Source organism: Odontesthes bonariensis, chromosome 13 (genome assembly GCF_027942865.1).
Source record: "Odontesthes bonariensis isolate fOdoBon6 chromosome 13, fOdoBon6.hap1, whole genome shotgun sequence".
In the NCBI taxonomy this organism is placed as follows: Eukaryota; Metazoa; Chordata; class Actinopteri; order Atheriniformes; family Atherinopsidae; genus Odontesthes; species Odontesthes bonariensis.
In genome coordinates, this window is record NC_134518.1 from 16094040 (window position 1) to 16120724 (window position 26685).

General features: G+C 39.7%; 1 protein-coding gene across 3 annotated transcripts in view; it reads left to right on the forward strand.

Moving 5' to 3' along the window:
• nlgn3a (neuroligin 3a) overlaps positions 1–26685 on the forward strand; it is a 143091-nt gene that overhangs the window by 17376 nt on the left and 99030 nt on the right. Inside the window, exons 2-4 of one of the 3 annotated variants that reach the window (XM_075481149.1) lie at positions 7588–8300; positions 9361–9420; positions 20966–21025. In XM_075481149.1, coding sequence (XP_075337264.1) covers positions 7829–8300; positions 9361–9420; positions 20966–21025 — 592 coding nt within the window. In that variant the 5' untranslated portion in view covers positions 7588–7828. The remainder of the gene's footprint in view (positions 1–7587; positions 8301–9360; positions 9421–20965; positions 21026–26685) is intronic. The other 2 variants (XM_075481150.1, XM_075481151.1) reach the window with 2 other exon arrangements.

The following is a 26685-nucleotide window of genomic DNA, read 5'->3' on the forward strand; positions in this document are numbered from 1 at the left end:
GCCACACAGAGACAAACAACCATACACACACTCCTAAGGACAACTTTAGAGACACCAATTAACTTAACATGCATGTTTTTTGAATAGTGGGAGGAAGCCAGAGTACCCAGAGAGAACCCACACATACACAGGGAGAACATGCAAACTCCACACAGAAAGGCCCCAGCTGGGAGTTGAACCTGGAACCTTCTTTCTGTGAGGCAACAGTGCTAACCACCACACCACCGTGCAGCCCACAGAAAATAAATAAATTATTATTATTAAATTATTAATGTCTTAACAGTTGTTAAATGTGAAGCTAATAAAGGGCTTTTGACATTCTTCCTTATAAGCTAGTGATTTTGCCCTGTCAGCTATTAAGTATCACTATCCAATTCCAGTAGAGCAAAGGTTTCACCTGAGGCCTCAAAACAATAGTTCAGAAACCATTTCTCTTACCTTTTTTATTTTATTTACTGACTGTATGGTAAAGAGAATTGTGTAACAGTTATTTACAATTCAACTGTAACTAGCATAGTTACGAACTGATTTATATGGCATAGGGTTTGTTAAAAGCTTGAACATAACATAATATTGAACATAGCAATTAAATTCAGTTATTATAGGTGTATCTATGAATAGCAGGAATAGGATGATTACAACCTGGTTGCTTGTAAAGGTGTAAACTCCCAAAAAATCCAGTCAGTCCATGACAGTCTTTACCAAATGTATTGCTCATCTATACGATAGTTGTGAAGGCATTAGATATTAATGATAAAAAAAAAAAACTACAGGGAGAGTCTTGGTGTCAGTCAGTGGGTCTACATGATGAGATTAATTCGATTATAGCTATAGTTGGGTTAAGCTCCTTATTTGAGCAAGGGTAATTATCCTTGGATATATGGTGGTGAATGAATCGAATCATATGCACAAAGCATGTCATACCCCGGTACGATAGGTGGCGCTGTACCCATTTCAACTATTGCTAATAGAGCCTCTTCCAGTTGACCTCTTCACCACCAACAACAACAACAAACTCAGGCGTTCGAGAAAGATGGTGAACAAAGGGCAAGATGAAGCTACGTCCCTAACATTTCGTATGTGATGAGCTGGTTTTTGCACAAACGCGATGTACAACGGCGTATTCTCCATCGCGTTGTTTGTTTCTTTCCGACAGCGGCGACAACAACAGTAATATCGTCTCCTTTTACTTCCGGTTCACGAGCCCGGGAAAAAATCTCAAGCCTGTACAGAATGCAAAGTCTAATTCACCACGTGCTTCTGCCGTCTACAAGCACGTTTAGTGTGACTTTCAACCGAGTTATCCCGGGGTCTTAATCCGATCCAATTTGTTGTCCGATTAAGGTGTCTATATGAACTTAATAACTCAGTCTTATTGTAATTTAGCCTTTAATCCGATTTTTACAGTGCCATGTTACCCCACTGACTATAGTAAAGTTGATCTGGTGGGAAAAACTTTTAAAAAATTCATGAAATATATTCAAGTTTTGAAGACTATCAACTTTTTCCAGCCATATCATTGCCATTATTAAGCTTCTAATTTCTCCAAATTCACTACATTAGCCCAATAATATAATAACATGGACATCAAATAGGCTTGTATAATGGATTATTTTAAGTATGTAATATGTATGAAATAATTAAATGAAAAAGATTTTAATGAGCTTCAGTTATGGTCAGTGAATTAGTCACTCCTAAAATCTCATTGGAGGCTATCCTCACCCTCTGCTCTTTGGTTGGCAGCATTTTGGAGCTGTGCTGGCGGGATGATAGAAAGACACCATCAAGAGAACAGATCCCACACTGCAAACAGCATTTCTAGGAACTTTGATAATGAGCATGCCATGTGTAAAGTCTTAATGTGTTTACATAAGGCTAGATTAGAGACGGACCCAATACTTGCCCCTGTGGTTTCTCAAAGGATCCCTGTGGGCCACTTGAGTGATTAGCTACTTTGAGTTTTTTTTACTTAGAGCATCTAGAGGGACTCTGCGTGGATCAATAGGAGTTAGGATGATGAACTCTTTGGGAAATTTCTTTGTTTATCTTTCTTTTTTTTTTTCAAAGTGTAAGCTCCTCAGTCCTTTTTCCTTTTAATTGAGCCAGTTAGCTTTGATTAATATCCCTGTAACCTCTCGCACTGTTTCCCATACCTTATTGTTTCCTAAAGTGGATCTGACACTCTGAGGCAAGCAGGCACAGAAAGAGAGACAATATATAGATGTAAGAATGGTCTCACTGCCTCTTCTTGCAGCTTCAGGACTTCTTGATCAAATCTGTCCCTATCATTTTAGTCACAAAGAGCAAACAGTTGTTTCAAGCACCGTCAGCAGTTAACAGAGAGGCCATTATTTATTTCCTGTGCAGCCACAGAATTCATCTCAACATGTGCTCACCTGGAATCTGTCTTTATTTGGCCTGCCAAGCTCACCTCTCTGTGTTCCTTGGCTGTTTGGCTGGTAATGATACTCATGGCAGTCTTTATCCAGCGGCCAAGAGATGGGGTGGAGACACATGGCTTAGCGGGCAGCCACAGCAGCAACGCCATCATTGCTCACCAGCTGCTTTTTGCTTCTGTGGAAATATAGAAGCATCAACGCAGTGATAGCAGTCAGAATGTGCTGCATCTTTGTCCTTGATTTAATGCCAAATCTCCAAGTCATAATGACTGCACAGGGTCTGTGTCAAACAAGAAAGAACATTGAAGGATGAGTGGGCCTTCATTCCTCACTGCTACAGTGGCACCAGCTCCCAGCAGGAACCGTATGATGCCGCAGTTTGGTTTTGACATTTCATGAATGTTATTTGTGAAACATGCCAATCACCTTGATTTAATATGGCATCGCTGTTGTTCATCAGGCTCAGGAGCTCATTTAAAGAGTGTGCCTGGAAACTAAGTTGTGCAGTAATTTCACAACTGTTTTAGATGTATGGAGGTACATTTTTCCATATGTGAAAGCAGACAATTTACAGATGTTTTCCACATTACTGATGATACACCGAGACCAGAGGGCAAGATCGGTGTCTTTCTAAAGTGGAGGATGAGAACATAATTTTTTTGTCTAATTTAAATTAGTTCAGCTTAGGTAACAGAGTGAGTACATTGGTTTCTTATGTATAGTATTGTTTCCTGTCTCATTTTTTTCAATAGCAGTGCATTTTGTAGCAATGTAACAAGGCCATATTCATGTGTAATCAGTCATTACACTTTCTCAGGTCAGGATGGCTTGCTTCATTTGAACTGAGATGTTCCAGAGGACTAATGTTGCTTTGTGAATGCTTTTGTTGCAGACTAGTTACTATAATAACAGAAGGTGGAGAGTCAGATGCTCCATCTACTCAGAACTCCTATTAGTTCCTATTTTATCAGAGTCCATTCAGCCTCTCTCTAAGGGATGCTGAGGCGTAGGAGCACATTTGGCTCTGTGCTCAGACTTTTATTGCGATGCAGAGATCTCTCCGCTGTAGGAGAACAAAGGGTCTTCTACAGTAAGTGTGCATGGCCGTAGGCTTGTACTAAAATGAAGAGGAATAAAGTCTATGTATTTTCCACTACGTATGGGATCAGTAAGGGGATGACTCGTGTGTTGTACCAGTGGGTCATTTTGAATAATGATGAATAAGAATTGCGCTAACAAAATTTAACATATCCCATTAATCAGGCACAGAAGAATTGTGAAGGAGGGTGTTTTACGGCATGTACTTGGTGGAGTGCTGTCTCACATTGAGGGCCAATAACCCGACTTAGACTCAGGACAGCAACCCCACACATACACACACCTCCACCCCCCATTCTCCTCCCTCCACACCCTCTCCTATTACTTCCAGCACACCCAAGTTGTATTTATTATGGGCTGCAAGGCCACGGTGATGAGACGATCAATATTTCTGGGATGATGAGGGAGAACCCATGCAGTCTCTCCCTCGCGCTGTTCCTCCCTTGGCAGTGCTTCAGCAGGTAGAGAGATCAAAGCAGAGAGGACCTCTGAGATGCTGTTGGAGAAGAGACTGATGAAGTCCTCTGTGCTGTGTGTCCTCTAAACATACACACTCCATCACAATGTCCTATGTCCTTGCTGTGTCCTGATTAAAAAGTTTGACCTGATGTATTTTATCTTGAGTAGAATTAGTGTTATTGCATGCATGCTGCTGCTGCTACTGTGTGTTGAGCTAAAAAGAAATGGCAGCAGTTAAAATTGAAATGGAGCATCGTATGCATGTGTATCTATTCGTTCATAGATTTAAAGGGTGAACCTTTGAATACTTTGTTTTCATACACATCTTTTTCTGTTCTTGGGATCAATATTTGGAGCTATTTACCTGCAGAACTTGTAACGGATATGTAAATATGACTCAGTTGAATTTAAGATGAAAAAGGGTTTGAACAGAACCTGACACATTTCCCTCACCAGCAGGTGTGTAACAGTAGCCTTTCACTGCTTTTCTACTACAAGTTTACTATAACATGTCCTGATTTGTGAAAGTTTTAAAATGCAGCTTTAGGAACTGTTTTAGAGCTGTGATAGTTTTTTATAGTCTTAAAGGCTTTAATTTGTGCTGTCGTTAGATTATATTTAGTCAGCATTTAGTCCCTGATGTGCTGTTAGATTAAACACTGACAGCAAGTTTAAGTAGTATTTACTTACTTACTTAGCAAGAACAAGAAAGACAGTCCTTGCAAGTACGCCAGAAGATGAAGTAGACTCGAATTTAAGATCACTACAGCTGTTTTTTCTCAATCATTTATTCCTTGTTTTTTGGTTTCCCTCACAGTGGTTTCAAGACCACAAATCAGGCTTCAACACAACTTTTAACCTTTAGTTACATGTTATTTTGATGGTTGTTCTGGTCAACATGACTTTGTTCGGACAACTGCTAGAGTTTCCATATTTCTGAAATGTGAATCCGTAATATTGGCTTTAACCCAGTACTCGTGGTGACCTGTTTTTAGGAGGACAGTGCAGCATACCACATAATTAACCAAGATGTCTAATTAGCTTCCCGTTACCATCCTTTACAATCCACTTTAATACAATTTGTAATCCTTTCTTTTCCCCCCATTGACTTATTTTCCAAAGGTTTTCAATAGGTGGCATGTCTGGACTGGTAGCTGGTGAGTTCAGCACTCAGAATGTTATACTAGGTTTTAATATGTTGTAAGGTGTGGAGACTGCATTGCTTTGATGAATTAAGCAACGACCCTTCTGAAAAATACTTCAAGAGAATAGCAGTAGGTGTTGATCGAATCTATGCTGTTTAGCATTTTCAGCACCTTCACATTTTTGAAGGTGTCCGTGTGTCTGAGTGCACCCACATACCACTGGAAATGCTGGCTTTTGAACTGTAAGCTGATAACAAGCTGGAGGGTTCCTCTTCTCCTTAGCTTGCAGCATCCATGATTTAAAATAATAATTAAACATTTTGGTTAATCAAAGCAAAGGACAGTTTTTTGGTTGCTTTTTTTTAAACTTGCCTTTTTTTACTCAGCTTGGGAACAGAAAAGCAAGAGAATTTTTGGATGATATTTACAAGTTATTCTTTGCATGGTAGCTGTTTAACTTGCATTTGTGAATGCAGTGATGTACAGTGTTCAGTGATGATGGTTTGGTGAAGTGTTCCTGAGGCAACGCAGTCATTTGCACTTCAGGATTGATGTCTGTTTTTAATGCAGTGCAGCCTGAAGGACCTGAGGGATCACAGACATTTATGTTGGTTTTGTACCTGGTCCGTGACGAACAAAGATCATCTAGATTCTCCAAATCTTTTAATTATATGATGTAATGCAGACGAATTAATCCCCATATATTTGCAAATGTACATTAGGAAACCATATTCTTAGATTGTTGTTTTTTAAGAATTGTATAGCTCTCCACATCTTTACTTCTTTCTGGAAAGCTTTTTTTTATATACCAAGTCATGTTAGTGACATTTTGCCAAGTAATTTAATTAAGGTTAAATATATATTTTTTTGTAACATTATACAACTCCTGTCCCATTTTTCTGATGTGTTGGTAACATGAAATTCAATAGACATGTTCTTTAGGCTATTTTTTAGTTAAATGATTGAATCTTTTAGAGTTCTAACTTTAAAAAAAAAACAGTGCTATATACAAGTTAAAATTAGAACATTGTAATGTTATTAATGGTGGTATAGTGCAAGGCTGCTGTATTAAAGGCCATGTCTTTGAGTGGGTTTTATAGGGATATTTTCTTGTTGAGCTGTGTTCTGATGAAGTGTTTCACATTGGCGCAGAATAGGAATGCTGTGGTGTTTGGGTATGTTATGTTCATGTATTGTATAAGAAATAAGCTGGAATGAAATGCTTTTGATACCACATCTCATAATACTGTTGAACAAGGGGATATGGCAGTAAAGTCTGTGAGCTTTTTTGGCTCTGCAACAGGGATCCCACTGAGCAGGGAAGGGACTTTGTCAGTATGGCTTCTCTAGCATTTTGAAGCCTTTGCCAGTCTTTGGCCCCGAGCAATTCATGCCTTTTAGTACCCAGATTGGATATGGATGGCTTTTTGTATATTATAACGTAGCAGGTTCTGGTTGTGCAGGAGTCTCCAAGCAGTATGGTCCACCACACACATTTCATTTACACAAGTATCAGCGAAGACTGCTCATCTGCAGGACTAACAAAATGTATTTATGTATTTATGTGTGTATGAATTGAAGACCCTCATGTACAGCTAAACGTGTATATTTGAACAGCAAGTAATCTGTCAAGCCCGGCTGCTGCAGATCAGAATAGCTGCCTTGTGATAACAGCACCTCCAGGAGCGTCAGGATTGCTTTCTCTCACTGGTTAGGGGCCCTCCAATGGCTGTTGATACATTATAAATCATTTACACAGTCATTTTGGAATGCAATATCCTTCTCTAAATGCTGGCTTTTCTTTTCCGTGGTTATTAAAGCAAGCGCAGCAGTAGGCACACAGGGCTAAGGGGGATCCTAAGCCACAGAAATTGAAAATTGATCAGGCAGTATGGGGAGGTGTTGTTCCTGGCACCACTGGTTCACCCTGGGATTGTTGATCAGCATTTGCCTTCACCGAAGTCACCTGTGCAGCCTGCAGCTACAGTTCCCTCTGCCCCTTCCTCTGTTCATCCCAAGATGTGATCACTTGTAAGAGCAAACAAGAGGGATGAAATTTAATTTCCAATATGTTCATTTCTACACCACAGGGAGATGCAGGGAAAATGCTCCATGACATTAAACCGGGCAAGAAATTTTGATCATGTTATTATGTTTCTGTGTATGACTCTGGGTGTTGAATTGAAAACATCTCTATTTCCTTCACTGATAAATGTCAGCCCTTAAATTAGAGAATAATTGTGTTTTGACAGTTGATCCTTTTCCCTTTTCAATTGTCCTATTAGCATTATTAAGCACATGTTGACAAGCTATCTTGCAGTTAATACCAATATGGACTGATGATGGCCCTAAGAGCTCTGTCATGTTTATGTGAGCTGTTTTATGTCATGACAGGAAAGGACTCCACAAGTCAATGAAAATGACTGACTAAAAATGGTGGGTTGTCAAGGAACTGTCATTAATTTTCCTGTCCTCCTCTTTTGCAGCACTGGCTTAAAGATCTGACTAGCGCAAAGAGGACAGTGAGTAAGGACCTTGCTGCGGAGAGGAACTGAACAGCCACGATTGTTTCTCATCATCTGTGAGCTGGTGGGCTCCAATATCACAGCTGATGACTGTCCCTCAGGAGGCTGGAATACAGGGCTTAACGGCAAGCCCGGGTGTTTGCTGAGGGGCGTGCCCCAGCTTGTATGTTGGTCACCTCACTTGCTCTTGCTCACAGGGACCATGTGGTTTTCTCCAAAGAGAAATCGTTTCCCTTCGCAGAACTGGTATGGTGCCTTCAAATGCACCAATTTCAGCGTGTCTTTATGGGTGTTAAGTTTTTGCTGGTGCTTTTCGTCTGTGAGAGGTCAAACCTATCACCCCACTGTGAACACGCAGTATGGGAAACTCCGAGGGGTGAGGGTGCCCCTGCCCAGTGAGATTCTGGGACCAGTCGACCAGTATCTGGGGGTCCCGTATGCTGCCTCTCCTGTGGGAGAGAAACGGTTCATGCCCCCAGAGCCTCCTTCTTCCTGGTCAGGAATCAAGAATGCCACCCACTTTGCTCCAGTCTGTCCCCAAAATATTCACAATGCTGTGCCAGAGATCATGATGCCAATATGGTTCACCTTCAACCTGGATATAGTTACAACATACATACAGGATCAACATGAGGATTGTCTTTATCTAAACATCTATGTTCCAACAGAGGATGGTGAGTGTGTTGAGTATGAAACCAAAGTTCTCCTCCTTTTTTTCTCCTGTCTCTGCTTCCCACTCCTTCTGTTCTTTCTCTTAAACTCTGTCACTTTTGTTTTATGCGGGGAGCATGACCTATTATCCGGCGCATGCTGTGTCCGTGTCCATCATCTCAACGTTCCATCTCGACTAGAGCTTTCATTTAGTCTTTTCATCAACTCTTCCCTTCCATGCCACTGTTAGAGGTTCCTCTTTTGATGACTAATAATGACTTCTCAATATGAAATACTCAATAGAAAAGAAAAAAAAAAGAAATCTTACAAGAAACAGATTGGAAATACTTGGTGCACCTTCCTACCCTCACTGTCTTGACTGTTCTGGGGATATTAGCAATAGTAGCCTGCCTCATAAGTGAATGATCTCCTGTAGGGTTGGTGAAATATTCTTTTTAGTACATAAGAGGCCTGTGGCATCCGCCTGACCTATGTAAGACCCTTTACTCTCCTTTGTTTAACCAGTTTCTTGCGCAAAGTGCATTTACCAGAGCAGGTTTGTGTAAAACGGCAAACAGATTGGCCTCTTAAGAGATTTACAGGGCTAAAAGTTTGGGATTTTTGGATGTTGACTCTTTAAAAGGCCCCCATTATTCGCCACTCTAGGAGAGCCACACAGGAAAATGGGCTTGAAATGTTAAGTGCTCGCAAAAATCAAATGGGCAACATCAAATAACACTTATCACTAGAATTCAAGCTGAAAAACTTTGGAAAACCTGACCTTTCTGTATTCTGTGTGGCTGTAATGGGTCTTAGATAGAAGTGCATGTGAATATGGGCTTCTTGTGTCCCGATGTGCAGCAAATTCATTCCATTATTCTGGAATATTTCTGCAGCGACACCCCAGATATTTTTCAGCAGGTCCTCTGTTGTTCACGTTGTTGATGAAGAACAGGTGGGTGGGTGGGAGGGGGAGGGAAAGAGGGAGAAGATGGGGTCTGACTCAGTCTGAGTTGTTGCATGTCACACAGGATCTTTTCCAGAGCTATCTGTTATTTTGTAGTTTTTCCATTCATTTTACAGTCAAAAGAATATCCAAGGAATGTGCGAGGAAACCCAACAAGAAAATATGTAGAAAAGGAGGTATGTAAAAAAAAAAAAAAAAAAAAAAAAAAAGAATGTCAACACAGAATGAAAGGGATGCATTTGAGAGAATGAGAGAAAGAAGCGAGTGATGGGTCCTTCCTTCCAAAGCTGCAAGTATCACCGTCCTCCAGCTTTAAAATCAAAGAGCTACTTGGGATGAACATGGGACTTGTGATTCAGGTCAGCCTTGACATAAGTGTGAGAGATGAGTCAGCGGCTGCTTCATGTGTGTTCTTGCTGTCATGTTGTTTTACTGTGAAAATGTCAGTAAAGGAGTGAGCTCCTGAATAAATAATGGAGTTTAGTCTATTGATAGATTGTGATGTCTTGATTGTCGTGATTGAATTTTATTACCTTTTCACACTTTTTTACATTGTATGGCTTATTTACTTTTAACAATGTAACATTGTTTTAATGTCAGACACAACTGTCGATTAAGTCAGAAGCATGAGTGCTGCTTTGATCATCACTTTTAGTATGAAAACACAACGTTCCATTTGGAATGCGGAGACATTTTGAGATGTTTCACGCTGCACTTTAGACACCAGCTTATTTGTGAAAAAACACAACACCTGAAAGCGTCAGAGTCTCACTCATTGATTTGATTTACACTGAAAGGTAGAGGGCTGTCTATTAAAGTTATTATCCCCAAATTGTTCAGATTAGAATTGTTTAGGCTTTTATTGACATCTTTCCATGTGTCAATTGCTCACACACAGCCATGGATAAGCAGAGCCTATTTTATCAGTAACAGTTAAAGTAACACTGCTGTAACCAAAAAGGGCTAATTTTCTGTGTGTTCCCAAAGGCAATTGTAGCCTTCAGATTATGATCCTGAGCATATCTCGCACCACAGTAAGCTTCACTTTCAGCTGAGAGGCCTCTGCTGTTGATTTCCACAGAGGCAGGAGGAAGGAGTTGCCCTCGCTATGTGAACTCATACATTCTGCTTTGGTAAACCAATTTTGTTAAAGACAGACTGGCCCTTCAGGCACTTCTGCTTCTGAATTAGTCCCAGATGTGGAATATATGCAGAAATATCTATTTAATATTCCCCTTCCAGTTGAAATTTTTCAATTATCTTCCCCATGTTTGGTAATGAGAAAATGGTTTATCATAAGTTTCAAATGTAGGTTTTCTGACATGTTATTGTACATGGCCAACTTGGTAGTTCCTCTGTTCTTGTTTTAAAGTTTGTAATTTTCTTTCCTTTTTCATTGTTTTAAGTTCAGTATTCCGTAGTCTGATCATCTATGTTGAATGAATTTCTGTATTAGGCAATATACAGCAATATTTGGTTTTGGTTAAGTGTTTATAACATGAAAGTTAAAGTATTAGTTTATAAAACTCTGAGTAAACAGCTAAGTTGAGTTAATCAGTCCATCGTTGAATACAACCCCAATTCCCAAAACTGTGTAAAATGTTAAATTTAAAAAAAGGATGCAGTGATTTGTAAATCTTATAAACCAATATATCTTTCACAATAGAAAATAGAAAACATATCAAACGATAAAAACAAAACATTTTATAATATCTTAAAACTTATTATCTCATCTACAATTTGATGGCAGAGACACTCTCAAAAAAAGTCACTTTTACCACTGCGCTGTGAATTTCAAATTGTAATTGTCCGACCACAGAACACTTTTCCACTTTGCCTCAGTCCATTTTATTTGAGCTTGGGCCCAGTGAAGCAGTAGAGTTTCTGAATCATGTACAAATATGGTTTGATCTTTGCATGATAGAGCTAACCTGCATGCATCGATGGCACAATGAACTGTGTCCACAGACAATGATTTCTGGGAGTGTTTCTGAGCCCATGCAGTGATTTCCATGACAGAATCATGTCTGTTTTTAATGCAGTGTCATCTGAAAGCCTGAAGGTCATGGGCATCTCATATTGATTTTCAGCCCTGTCCCCTTGCATAGAGAGGTTGTCTGAATCTTTCGATGATATTATGTTGGTAGTAGATGACAGACATTTTTACATTTTTCAATTTTTCATTGAGGAATATTATTCTCAAACTGCTCCAAATTTTGTCAGTTTCTTGCAGATTGCTGTACCTCTGCCCGTTTGACTTCAGAGACTTCCTTTTCTACAAATCTTTTTTTTATGCAAAATCATATTACTGACCTGTTGTTGTTGACACTGACCCAACATTTTTGAGACCTGTTTCTGCCAACAAATTCAAGATGAGCTAATATGTTTCCAGAAATAGTAAAAATGTCTCATATTTAACATTTGAAATGCTTTCTATCTTCTTTTTGTTAATAAATATTGTTTTATTAGAGTTGGATATGCAGTACCCGTTGTGTGTGTATGTGTGCTTGTATTACACTGACAGACAGGTAACGAATTAAAATAAATAACACCATAAAGGTTATTTGTGTGATGCTGGGTCACCACATGCCACAATATTTGCTTCAGTGTGCCCTGTTCATTGAGGCTAAAATTCTCTGGAACGCGATGAGAGAGGTGGAACTTAATTCTTCAGAAGCTTTTCCCTCATTTGCTGTTTTAATGATGCCAGTGGAGATCGCTAAATCACTGATTGAAAATCTCTGAAAGGTATTAAATTGGGTTACAATGAAAGCCTGCGCAAATGATGTGTGTCATACTTATATTCCATGTCTGACCCCTTGTGCCCTGTGGATGGGGCATTTTCACCTTCACCATCATGATTGAAGTGCCTCATCAAAGGTGATCACTTACCTTCGGTGGACAAGTGGACCCAAACCACACCAGCAAAGTGCATCCCATAGCTTTAACAGAGCTACCAGTCTTTTGGGATCGAGGCTGATATTTACTTTTAATTTGTCACCAGTCTGTATAACATACGCGCACACATGTTAGGTGGTATGTTTTGAGTTAGGAAACCTTTCAGTACGGTCCTATTAATGCAGCAGAGTCATGCACACTGTGCATATTCATGATAACATCTCCACTACTACTTTGGCAATCTGTAACACTGATTGATTTTCAGAATGAAGACTTTTTTTCATGATGAAATTCTTGTGATTGTTGCCAAGCGACAGTGTGCAGTTGTGACAGAAGAAGAATAAATGTCCATTTTACCGAGCAAGACGCACCTTTTCTACATTGCACCTCGTGTGCAGTGATATTGTTTTGATATGGTTATGCAAGGTCAGAAATGCTCATTTCCGTCCAGATTTGCATTTATGTTTTAATTATATTTATTGAGATACAGTTGAACTGTTAAGACTGTTGATTAAAGTCTTCTCCAGCACATCCCAAACATTCTCATTATGGTTAAGGTCACGAGTCAGTGGTGACCAATCCATGTGTGGAAATGATGTCTCATGTTCCTTTAACCACTCTTTCATGGTTTGAGCACGATGAATCCTGAAATGGTTATCTTGGAGCATGCTCTTGCTATCAGGGTAAAAAAAAACAATATATTCAGATTTTATGACCTCTATTTTTGGCCACATAACATTGCTGTACCAAGACTGGACCCAGAAAAGCTGCCCCCACAGTCTTATCTTCTAAGCCATTAGGCATGATGAGTGCAGCATCTGAGGCTCTTCTTACTCTGATGTGTCCATCACTTTGGAACAGGCTAAATCTGGACTCATCAGACCACATCTTTTTCCATGGTGCCAGAGTCCAATCTTTATACCCCCTAGCAAATTCAATATATATTTTTTATTAGCTACACCGATAAGTGGTTTTCTTTGGGCTACACAGTGGTTCACTCCCCAAACCTTCAGTTCTCTTCTTATTGTATGTCTGAAAATGACTCTGAATGTTAGTGTGAGTTACACTGTTGAATCTGGTCAATTTCACTGAATATTTAATTGACCTCTGAGCAAGATCAGTTAAAGTTTTCTTCCAAAAACATTTCTTCCTCAAACATGATGGTTAACCACTATCCTTCCTGGTTTTAACATTGAGTTGGACAGTTTTACACTAAGTTTTTGCATTTTCTACCATTTCCTTTGTTATTGTGGTTGCTTGATACAGACCAATGATTTGACTATTTTTTTATCCAGGCAGCATAACAGCATACATACATATATACTGTATTTATCTGCCACAACATTAAATCTACTGACAGGTAAGATGAGTAACACTGCTTATCTTGTCACAGTAGTGTACATATAGTTGTTAATTTGACACTTGCTGCCTACCTAAACCTATTTTCAGATCAATCAGCACTCCTCTACAGTAGCAGTCTCCCCTAGAAGGATGATTCCACTAAAAAACTGTTTTGGAAGGGCTCAAAGGACACAACCAAGAAATTTTTATGTTCACCCAGCCTCCAAACTTCCCAGATATGTACCAATCTGATGGGATCTGATTAATTTGGTGAAAGCAAGCCCAAACTGCAAAAACCTCACCCAACAAGCTTCTGTTTGAATCTATTGCTACCGTTCCACTATCAGACACTCCAGGATGCCAGGGCTCTTTTGGCAGTATGAGGAGGACCAGCCTATGCTGGGGTGCTAGAGAGAAGAGTCCAGTCAAAGCTCCGATTCAGGAGCAGCAGTGCGTCCTAATCGTGGAACACTTGACCAGCTCTTCGTCCTTACAAGGGATAAAGAGGGTGCATTGGAGATTGTCTAACTGGTCTATATGTGTTTTGGGGACTTGGATAGGGCTTATGACTGTGTCCCTCATGTGGGAGGTCTATTGTAGTGAAGAGAGAGCTGAGTCTGAAGACAAAAATGTCGATTTACTATAAATATTCTATATATATTTATTTATATATATATGTGTGCGTGTGTGTGCGTGCGTGTGTGGCATAGTGTTTAAGGAGGTGTAAGGGGGGAGTGAGAAAATAAAATAGTATTAGAATTCAAAGTCCTGCAGGGCATTGTGCAAGGAAGCCATTTGATGCTCTGATATCTAAGATGAGACTCACTGTCCTCCATTACCCAGAAGGAAAGCCACTAAAACACTGAAAAAAGATCAAAGTAAGGCTCAGCCTAAAAGAAAAAAAAAAAAACACTCAAGGCAAAACTGTAGTTCAGTAGGTGGTTTTGTTTTTTAAAGTAAAATGTTTGTACCTAATCTTATCAAATGAGATTCAGGAGAGCAATTTGTGTTCATAAACGATTTGATGCTTACACTGGTCACAGGGTTATTTAGAAAGACGCACCTTCTTCGTTTATAAGACTGCCTTGTTGTGAAGATGTCCAGGCAGGTAGTGGTTGAGGTCATGTGTAGGTGACCTGATATATGCAACATCAGCAATGTAGCACACTACTCTCTCTTGGTGAAGTGGCCTTGGACATAGCCAGAGACACAGGAGATTTGGTTATATCACTCAGTCATTTTTTTCTGCTCTTCATTTTGAATGAATGGAGTGAAGAGAAGGTTAATGATGTGTGGGGACTATGCTAAGTGCTATTCAGCCTCAGAGTGTTAGATGGGTACCTTTTTTTAAAGGTCAAACACAGATAAGGTTGGTGTTTATGTTTAAAAGTTTACAATGCTAAATTGATTGAGAAACTTAAAAGCAGATCAGTAAAATCACATCTTTTTGAAGGGACCCTCACTGAAGCAAATTTTCGATGATAACTTGCACTCACTATGCGGTGTGCTGTCTGTTTATATAATATGCTCATAATTTTCTGCAGGGTTTTATGGCATGACTCTTTCACTGCTTGTAACCCGCTTGTAAAACCTGTCCTTAGAGTCCTTCACACTGGTCTGTCTGAATTGCACTGCATCTGAGAGACACTCTGAGATCGACCTCCCTGACTCCTAAATTCATCCCTCATCATGAGTCTATTTGAGATAAGTGCAGCAGAATCTGTTGTACATTTTGGCTTGATTTGGACCGCTCAGCTATCATTCCCATGCAGCCCTCATAGACAGCAGACTGCCATGTGTTCCACAGCTCAGTGCCAGCGTTGAACAGTCCCATCAGTTGCCAAATCTGTAGATTAACCACCTCAACAGAAACACTGGACATTTTTTGTTGCCTCTTACCACATGATCTACAGATGTTACAGAACTGAGAAAACTATAGAAGAACCCCAATCCTGGTTAGACTGTGTCAGGGCGATGGCAGACAGTAACACAGCATGCTAATCCCGTTGGTTGGCCGACTCAGCCTTGCCTCAAGGAAGGAGGGGCCGCTCCCTGAGTGCTGCTGAGGAAATCTGTACTCCAAGCAGACATGGGCTAAAACTTTCCAAGAAAACAAGAACAAAAACTGGGTTGTGTGATTTGAAAACAAAGCAGATCCCACTGCACCACCACAACCAACCTTTTTTTTTTTTTTTTTAACATATTATCCCTATGATCCAGTATTATAGATCATCTGGGACAGTTTAGGACTACACTGAGTGAGGGTTGGGGCTAGTCAGCAGATCTAATCACACTGACTTTAGATGCAAGACGTGACCAAAGCAGGAAGTTTCCATTCAGCTATTCAGAGGTCTCCCGCTGCTGTGTTGTCCAGCCTTCACAGTCAATATGGTCAATCTGTTCTTTTCTTTGTTTATCCCAAATTAAAAGAAATAGTGGACACAGCCTTGTGGAGTCCTGGAGCCCATTTAAACAGGAAAGCACTTTTTGAAGCTTGTCTTTTGTTAACATAGACTTAGCTTCTTAAGCACTTGAAATCTTCCCTTAAGTGGAGTGAATTATTCACAGCCATATCTATCTATGGTTGCACAATACAATGCCCCATTCATATTTCCCTAAAAGTTCAGCCTGTCATATTTAGTATTACAAAAAAAAATGATCAGTGTTTTGACACAAGTCATACGTTTGTATTAATGCACCTGTCAGTGGGTTTGCAGAGATAAAGAGGTTGAAGGTACCCTGTGGACTTTTCTTGTCAGCAAGCATTTCTTACAAAAAACGCTTTGCTCATATCCTTGAGAGTTAAGAAGCATTTTCTTACCCTTATGAAACACTGGCAAAGGTTCTGAAAAATGTTTCAAATCATGCTTTGTTTACAACCATATTTGTATGCATGCAATATTCAGCTTTACCGCCAATCTTTGTGCTTTGCCACATCTCTTGGTATATCATTATTACCAAAACATTGCCAAAAGAACAATGGAGATCCTATTGTGTTGGGTTGCTTAAATTCTCAGAGGCTTGTATCCTCTGTTAAACTTTCCTCGCCATCATTAAACTAAGGGCGGAATGAAAAAGAACTTGGGTGCATTTAATTTTCGTTTTATGTTTTTCATCTATTTTCCCTTTTATTGTGGAAACAGCTGAAGCACAGTATGAGTTTTGGCTGTCCTTTACTGCGGGATTACAGCCTCCTTAACCTTTTAGCTGCATTCTCCATCATTCTCTCTCATGTGTCCCTCCCAAGCTGTTCCTTAACCTCTGCACTGGGAAACAGATTGAGAGAGACGCAGATAGACAGACAGAGAGAAAGAGAGAAGAGAGAAAGCTCAAAACTCAAGACAAATCCAGACACTCTGAAAGAGAGAAATGGCCACCTGAGGATTAGACACTGAATATAACTGCTCTAAATTGTCCAAGCTGCAACATTTCACATTTCACTAAGTCCCTTTCCACTTCCTGACCTTTCTGATATTTAACTCCAAGGCCTATCTATTGTCAGCCAACCTTTTTCTAGCAAAAGGAAAGGCAGTTAACATTCAGCCCTTCCGCTATGTATTGAGTGAATTGTGGATTCAGTCAAGAAGGCTCTGGAGTCTGAGAGCACTCTGTATGCATTTATGTGAGATTGAGCACGTGGGTTCACATGTGTGTGTGCATGCTTTGGCTTATTCATACAGCTAACAACTAGAATGTCTTCTGTTTGAAATTTCATCCTGTTTAAATGCTACATTTCAATACCATTTATGTAACAAGTAAGCCCATATAATATGTTTTTTTTTCTTCCAAACTGATTTGATAAATATGACAGGTTTCTATTTTACCTGTCAGAGAGCAAGAATAATAGCTGTTACTCTAGACCCCATCTGTTTTGCAGCAATGCGAATTCTGACTCCTTAAGGCCAGTTTTGAAAAAAAAAAAACTCTCTCTTTTTGTAGTTTTATTTTAATGTCATGCTCTTCCACTGTGGCATCACTTCAAAAGATTCAAGGTCAAATAAAGGCTTGCTCGCTTGAGTCAGGTACAGATGTCAAATATTTTCAGTTATAGATTCAGCATTTGACACACACAGAGAGTCACTGGAAACAAAATTCAAAGTGACAGAGGTTCCCTGTTGACACCTGCCATCTAATCTATGCCTGTCTAAAGCTCTATCACTCAATAAAGCTGTTGTTAAACCATGTTGATAACAAAGCGCATGCAAGAATAGTTGTAGTTGCTGTTTCTGTGTTTGTCTGCTGGTCTTCATGTAGCCTCCTGTGAAGCCTACATAACAAAACAAAAAAAAAGGCAAAGACATTACAGATATGTACGTAATGAGACAAAAATATGAGCCTTCGTCTATGATTTAAAACACCCGAGAGTTTGCTGACATGATTCCATGATTTGGGGACAAAGTCTTGAGCGAGGTATGTCTAACAAGGCTTGAATTTGTATTTCCCAAAATATAAGACTAAGCCCATTTTCAAATAAATGTTTGCACGAGTTTGAAACAGCACGTTCACTTCAACACTGGGTTCCAGAAACGCGCTAATACAAGTAATACACTAAACTAATTCTGACAAAAAATAAAGACAGTGTTACCACAAAATACGGCATTTGATTTATGTTCTGTACAAAATATGTGGGTGTGGTTATATGTAATTAAGGTAAGATTAACTAATTTACGTGCATTTCCAGGACAGACGTACGATCAATGGGTAAAACTGGGTTAAAATTTCTTGAAACATTTTCTTTACTTTCATTACTAAGGAGATTTAGTGTATTTCATTTTACTCAGAAAAAACATATTTTTGGCAAGTAACAAATGTATCTATTAAAACCTTTGAAATATAGATAAGCATAAAATTTCGTATGTGTTTAGGTGTGTGAGTGCTACAGAGGTGTTGATTTTTGACTTGGAGCGCAAACAAAAAATCCTTTTTAGAAATAGGTTTAGATGTATGGATTCTAACTTTTATCATTTTTTATGGAAACAACCATTTTCTCCCAAGAAGTGTTGACTGATAAGACGATACAAATTTGCAAATTGATTACTTACAGTTACTGACTTACACTTTTTAAAATATTACAAGTTGTCTGAATCTTTAGAAAAAATAAGCAAAAGTTGCATTATTTCATTAAATGTAAGCAACTTGCATACATTTTCAACAACAAAGAACCTAATGTTTAAAAGCAAGCATAAAAAGGGTAGTTTTTTATGTTTTCTTTATCCTAGTTAGTATGCTATGGAATAAGTGTTTGGCATCATGGGGAAATATTCTAAACTGATATGCAGTGCTTTATCAACTTAATGTCTAAAACTCATTGACATTAATAGACATTAAACTATTATCATGGTGTTAAAGAAACAGTCACAATCTCAAAGCCTGTTCCATCCACCATCTCCCATTACCAGTGAAAATGATGCATTAAGCTTTAGTTTTCATAGTCACATGATTGTGTTTGTGTCTGAAGCTCGTATTACGCCCAATATTCTTTAAACTCAATTATTCATTATAGTAGAAAACTGATCAAAAACTTGACCAAGGACACTGTACTTACCACAGAATGATAATACAAGAAAAAAAAAAAGCCACCCCCACTTCAGAGAATAAATGTTCTCAGTAAATGTCATGACACTCAGCCTTTTACATTATGCATTATAGTGTATTACATCTACAGTATCAATTAACAAGAAGGCAGAAGAGAGGGGAGGATAGGAGGAGGAGAGGGAATCAGAAGTGAGCAGATGGATTCATACACGCATCAGGATAAAACATTAGCATACATGCAGCGTACACAGTACACAATATGTGCAGATGGTCTATGATACATCTAAGATTGACAGTGTAGAAAATGAAGGGAGACAGCATTCAAGGGGTTTATTACAGAACAGCTTAGTAGGTATGCTGAGCGCTCATAAGGTGACTGAAAAAACTGAGCAGTGGGGCAGAAAACTCCTGATAGTCGTTTAAATTATTGTACTGAACAGTCTCATTTGTGGTTATTGAGATCATCCCTACTGATAATTAATTTTCAGACCGTTAAAGGTCTTGAAGAATAAGTTAATAATTTGCTTGGGGGTTGGTGAGAAAGGGAAGGATTTTATAATGTCTGACATGGACAAAGACCAGAGTTTCCCAAAGAAAACTGTTGTTAATTATCTTTTAAGTGAAGCTGGTAGCAGTGACTTGGGCTTCAGATAAGAGTCAAACCCATTTCTGCTAATAAAACATTATTCCAAGAGGACACCTCATACTTGTGTAATAATGACCGGATTAGTGAATTCCATGTCAATTGGGATGTTCTGATTTGTTATTGATTCACATTCATACTGGCTGAGTGGTTGCACAGGAGGAAAAGTCACCAGCAGCATTATAACCTACAGTATCGGGCACTATTCAGTTGGAAAATCTGAACTGACAGGGTGCAACATAAAAGGTTATTCTCCAAAAATAACATATTTCTTTGTAGTCTTGTCAGAAAATGATGAACTGTTGAATGGATGGATTGATGGGTCAGTGAACTTACTAACTGGTATTGATAGCTTTAGGGGCTTAGGCTGCTGGTGAGCAACAAAAAAAAATCATTATCAGTTTAGAATATTAGAGTCTAAAAGGTAGGTGAGGATAGGATGTGGACACTACATTTGTGCATGGTCTCTAGCAACCTTAGGGGTGTCGTTTTTTAACTACAGTAACATAACACTAGTACAACATATTACCTATTGTTCAGATGAAAGGAAGACGCATAAATAACTGCACAAATCCCTGATTGTACATGATATCGATGATCTAAATCTTGTGATTTATTCAGATATATGTACCTCTAAGGAATTGGCAGCCCGACATGCGCATTTGCCTTTAATTTCAGACTGGATTTTTCAACATGGCTACGCTTATCTGAAATCTTGCAAGTTCTCAGTAATGCTATTTACAAATCATGCTATTGTATCAGCTTTTTATTATCTCTTTAGCCCTAGACCCACCAATATACCATAGTGCATATTTCAAAAAGAATAAAAGATTTTTGTAAAGTCTTCAATATGTGAAAGGCTAACTGAAAAAGACGGACGTACATTCTTTAACTGTTAATTTTTGCAACATTCCCCAAGCACTGGTTTGCTTGTTTTTTTTTCTGTTTTCTTATAAATCTCTCTTCTGAAAATGTCAGTGGTGTATGACTCTGCTTCCAATAGGCTGCAATAACACTGGTGTTTAGATTGGAGTTAATTTCAGCAAAATGTGTTCTTTTTTGACTCTTTGTAGGTTCTAGAGTTTGTAAGAGAATGATTTATGTTTCTCTTTTTTTGTTAAGCGCGCTGTGTGCATCAAATGAAATTTTGTTATGCAAATGCATTTAAATGAGCATTGTTTTATCCACATGTGGTTTTAATTACTGCACTCACTGAAATGCCTCTTCTCCCATCTGTTTTTGCCAAACATTGCTATTTTGAATTTCCCTGTGCCTCTCTATGTCTCTCCCTGCTTCAATAACAGGGGTCCGTGCAAAAAAACAGGGCGAGGATTTAGCGGACAACGACGGTGATGAAGATGAAGGTATTTCCCATGGTGAACGAGATGGTGCATGATTTCCCTCTCAAAAAATATCACTGTTTTATGATCGTTAAGGAATTTTGTATGATTTAATTTTTTTGTAATTTCAAATACCATCATCAAGCACCCCCAAATCTCATTGCAATCCATGGAGCAGTGTTTTCAAAAAGAGTGCATGTGTGTGAGTGTGATTGGTCTTGTTCCTAAGCGTCTAAATTTAGAGGCAGATAAAGTCTGGTAGCTGTTTAGATAACCGAGCCGAGGTTGACTCATTTTATTATCTCGCACAGTGAGTGGAGAAGCTGCTATTACAAGGGTACAGGCAGTGGTTGAAGCTCCTTTTTAAGGTGTGGCCAGCAGCTGTGTTGGTGGTGATAATGGCAGATGGAAAGAGAGGCAGCAGTGTAATATCAGACTGTTCGCCAGGTTTGCCTGCAGATTTAGATGAGGAGCGGCAGTTCAGGAGTGCTGCTGAAGAGGATTAGAGACGAGAGGTGTAGAAAATGGAAGTTGCTGCTCAGCAATCGCATTGTTCACTTTCCATATTTATCTTGGGATATTCCTGGCTCAGGGTGGATCTCTGCCGAGATTAGAATGAGAGACGGTTCTTGTACTGCAACAGAAACAGCTTAAGACTCTCTTCAAACCCTTGAAATTGCCCCGCCCTCGCCTTCTTTTACCATAGTGGGGCAGGTGATGCAAGCATGATGTTAGGTATCAAAGTAAAGCTCTTTATTTACACTCATTTTGTTCATTATATATTGGATATTGAAAGTCTACTGTAAGTCTACAGAAGAAGCTGCTGCAGTCATCAGCACATGTTAAGGGCGTATCAGATTTCTTTTTAGTAGGCAACTGAAATGTCACAATAAATTACCATGTCCTTTCAGTTGTTTTGTCTAAAATATTAGCATAGAGTTTGCATTTGGTCCTGTTTTGGTTTACAGCAAAAAAAAGCAGTATCTTATTGAATAGAACCATATGGATACAGTAGATCTGAATGAATCTGTCCAGGTGTTGCCCCTTCCCTGTTGCCACTGGTCTCTTCTCTCAGGAAGAAGCTTCACGCTGGCCTTGATCACGGAATAGGAAGCGTTGCCATGGCATCACTTTGACACAGGTGTTTCCTCATTCAAGCCCAGGGCAAGCTGTTGCAACTGCAGCCAAACTGCCCTCAGCCTCACTTGACTGTGTGTGCGTACATGCATGTGCAGCTTTGTCGTCCTTCAAGTGAGCTCACGTGCGTCAGTATGTAGCCCTAAGTCCGTTCAAAATTGCTGACAAGTGCCGATCCCTTTGTCTGGCAAGTCTTTGCACGCATACACACTGGCTTGGTCTCCAAGCTGTTGTGCTACACTAGCCCCACTGAAAATGTGACAAGTCTATTCTTTACTGAGCGCAACTAATGCTGTTTACGGAGCATCACGGAGGAAGCACAATACAGTCCCGGCAGCATCTCTGCCACAGCACTGTAACTAATGCATATTTGACAGGAATGGCTATCAGTCACTAAACATGATCCAGTAGATTTTTATTGTTCTGGCAAATGTGTAAACTGATTCGATTTCCCTTAATTCCGACAACAGAAAGGTGTTACCTCAGTGAAAAAAAGTCTCTCCTCACCGAACGGTGGTTAAGTGTGCTGCACAAAACACAAAGTCCTTGTTAGCTGTCTCACCAGCAATTGCTCAGACAAGTAGTTGTACTATTATTTTGGATAATAGCAATCTCCTACTCGATAGTAATTTTAGTGCATGCATCACCAATGAAAAATCACCCATTTATTCAAGTTGAAGGACAAATAGAATCCAAACACAAGCAGAACTCCCACTCTCAAGCTGAGGCATCTCTTATCCACATATTCTTATTCAGCAGAGAGCTTCTCTCTTGTCTGTTTCCTCTGTGTAACCCCCTCCATCTCTCAGTCTGTTCATCCCAGCATTACCATGCTGTCTCAGTTGGCAGTCTGTCTATCCAGGGCTAATTTGCTCCCTCCATCCAATATATTGAAACTGCCCTCCTCCCTGTTATAACCCTCCACACACTTTCCTAAATTCTAGTCCTAACAATTATTTCTTATGTTGCCAAAGAAATGCAGCACCTGTAATAGAAGACGGATATATACGTTAACAACAAAAAAGACTGGAACAGCTAATAGAAACATTTAACTCAAAAAGAGACAAAAAGACAACCACAAAAATAAAATATGTAAGACAGAATATAGCTTTTTATTCTGTGTGTGTCTTGCTATCTGTCCTTTAGTGTGACTGCCAGTCTTTCTGAGCAACAGTCAAGCCCCTGGCACCCCAAAGTGCATTCAAATTCTACACATCGCTCCCTACAGCAACACGACCGTGTGGGCCAAGTTTCTGCGATTTACACCAGCCCACAATCAAGACTAAATTTTACAGAGGTTGTTATTGCACTGTAAAAGGGAGTGCAAGCTTTCAATCACCTACCTGCTGCTGTTAGATAAAGGTGGGCATGTAAATAGAGGAAGTGAGTCTGTGTTGGAGCTAAATCTCCCAGGTGGAACGCGGCAGTGGTGTTGAGGTACTGGGCCCGGCGATAGGCAGTGAGAGGTGGCCATCCCCACTCCACCTCTAGAGTGTCTCGCACCACTGCTGCCTCAGCCCACCTCCTCTGATGAAAAATAGATCTGTGTGCTCGTCTGCCATTTGGCACTTCGAGATTCTAAAGAATGCTTCCGCCCAGTGTGAGCGCACAAATGCACACACTTGTTCATGTACACAATGCTTGCTTCCAAGCTCTAGAAGCAAGCACTGAAGAAGACACACACGCACAGACGTACCCCCACCCTTAGAGACACTTCCCATCGTTGCTGTGCCAGACAGCATAGCTGAGCTCCACCTGCCTGGGTATTACCATTAATTCCATTGCACAGGCCTGGCTGGATCCCCATCCAGCAAAGCCCTCAGCTCAGCTCAGGCAGCCTGGAGAGTGGTAAATCGACAGTGGGAGCAATTCACACACCATTCTCTCCATTCTGCCACTATCCTGTTCTCTCTGATGTGGCAGGAATGAGGAATCAGGCCCCTTGAAACCCATTAATTCAGAGATCTTTGGAATGCAGCAGCTCTGCTTCTTTCCAAGATAAGCATTTCTGCTAATGGCTGATCCATAGGGCATAATTTTAGCTACCATCAGGGAAGGAGAGCCATAGTTCTACCACCACTTTTTAAACATTCTTCTGCCTTTAACCTTTGAGTTGCACAAAAGGGTTAGGAGGGTAAAAATGTAAAACACAATTCTGTTGAAATTTCTAGGGAATACACTGTATAATAAGTTCCCTGAGAGCCTTGATTCTTCCCTTAAGCAATGCCACAGCACGTCTGTGGACTTTGTGCAGCACTTTAATGTGTTGGTTGGTGTGCTGTCGTTAACCCCTCAGTGGTTTTGCAGTGTATAATGTCAGATTTTGTGGATCAGTCAGCAGATTCCCTTAAAAGACTGAAGGGTTACGCCTCTTTCAGTTGGGGAAAAAACAGCTCTCTGTGAGTCTCGGGGATGACAGCATCTCTACTGCCTCCTCTTCTCATCCAGATCTAGGCCAGCTGTATCGGGCTTTGTCTAATAGCCTTGTAGGCTTCTCAGTGTCTTCCCTCTCATTTAACTCAGCCATTGTATATCCATGTCGCTCTCTTTTTTCCATCCTTCGTACACATACACACTGTCTGCCCTGCTGCCAACATCATATTTAACACACAAGCACAGCAGTCAGGGAGCAAGAAGTCACCTTCGCACGAAGGTTATTCCTCCCATTACTTTTACTGTAGGGATGTCAATATTCATAGAGGAGCACCCACTTACACATCTCCTTTTTATACAATATCCCAGTCAGATTTTCTCAGTTACTCAGAAGTGTCAGGTTTTCGAAGGAACACTGTTGAGTTTGACATACTCCAGCTGTAATGTACTATCCTGCCCATCTTGTGCAAGTTCTGAGAGTCCCGTAGTGTAAACCTTTCAATTGCAAAATTTTAAACATTAGTATAGACCTCCTCATAGTCCTCCTCCCAAAAAGTACCTGGGTGTTTGGTCACGCTCGCCAAAATTACTTTTACATATGTTTGTAGAATATACTATCTCTGGTGGCTGGGAGAGCAACTGCGTGTGAATCTTAGAAATGGTGTCAATGAAGATTATTTTAGCCCTAACCATGATCGTGTTCCAACCCTAACCAAGAAGTGTCAAAAGTGTTTTAGAACACTGTTGTTGTGTTATTAACTGAACGTAACTCAGATATTAAAAAAAAAAAGTATTATGTACTGGTCTTGAAAATACATTAATGATTGAAGGCTCTCCATCCAACCAATCTCCATATGTGGATTTTGTGGTTTGTCAAAGCAAATAAAAAAGTCATAATGACCCATGCTCACGTGGAAATGCTCATATGAGTTGTGTTTCCCTCCTAACACTTATAGTGGCAGTACTTTAGAGGACAATGTTATCATGCAAACAAACTATATGGTAATTTCAGTTGGGGTTTTTTAATGTAGCGGTGAATAATGATTGAATATGGGAAACATGGAATGGTGGCATCTCAGTGTGTTACAATCCAATTGTTTTGGACCCTGGGTGATTTCTTCTCTTTTAGCCACCCCCACATATGTAAAAGACAAAATGGCAGACCTACTGCAGCCAACTGTAAAAAGGGAGATTGTAAACTGTATTGTGAATCCGTCAGCTGGAGGCAACCTTTCAGATTCTCCTTTGCTGAAGAAGCCACCATCTTAGGCTAAAAAGGCCTCAGGCCAAGAGAGGGACAAGACCAGTGTCAACATTTATTTGGTTCTTCTGTGATGTGGAAGGGCTCCAAGTTTTTTTTTCGTTAGTTTGATCTGAAATACGGGCGCCTGATGCCTGATGGCCAAGAAAAAACTAACTGGAAAATCTTAATAGAAAACTGGAAATATGCAGGCTCTTTCTAAATATAGTTTATGATTGGATGATTTCTATCAGTATTTATCATGGACAAATCAGATCAACCGAGTTGAGCCAATTGATAAAGTTAGACTCTTGATGAAGCCAGTCAAAAGAAGAGATGGGTGAAAGCAGGGATTCTACAGATAAAAGCCTCTGCTGCTTTTATTTATTTATTTCCTCTTTGAATAAGAAAAATACTTTATAGTTTACTGAAGCTATGGCAGCACTTATACTACCCCCCTTTTGAAGCTACAGTTTTTAAAGTTTTGACTGTCTTCATACCTAAAACCTGTCCATAAATGCCAGTATACTGTCACACACTATTTAGTTGCTGTGGCCATAAACGGCTTGTAATTGTGATCTCAATCTCGTTCAGCTGCCTCACAAGGTAAGTGCTTGGTTCTAAATGTTGTACACTGCATTGTATACAGAAAAGCTCCATTTTATCCTTCTTTTACAATGACTCAAAGTCCAAAGAAGACATTTTGTTGCAGTGTGTTCCGCTTTTTCAGTTATTTTTCCTTGCAAAGCCTTAACACAAAGGGCGAGTTAATTTAGTCCAGTTTAAATGGAATATTAGCCAGACTTTCAAAGACATTCAGAACAGTGTCAGAGACATGTGCTCTGACAGTAGCTGCAACAAGTTTCACTGCAATTGCACTGCTTGCTTTGCAAGGGGCTCCCCAGATTAACCATGTCTTTTTTAAAATGTGACT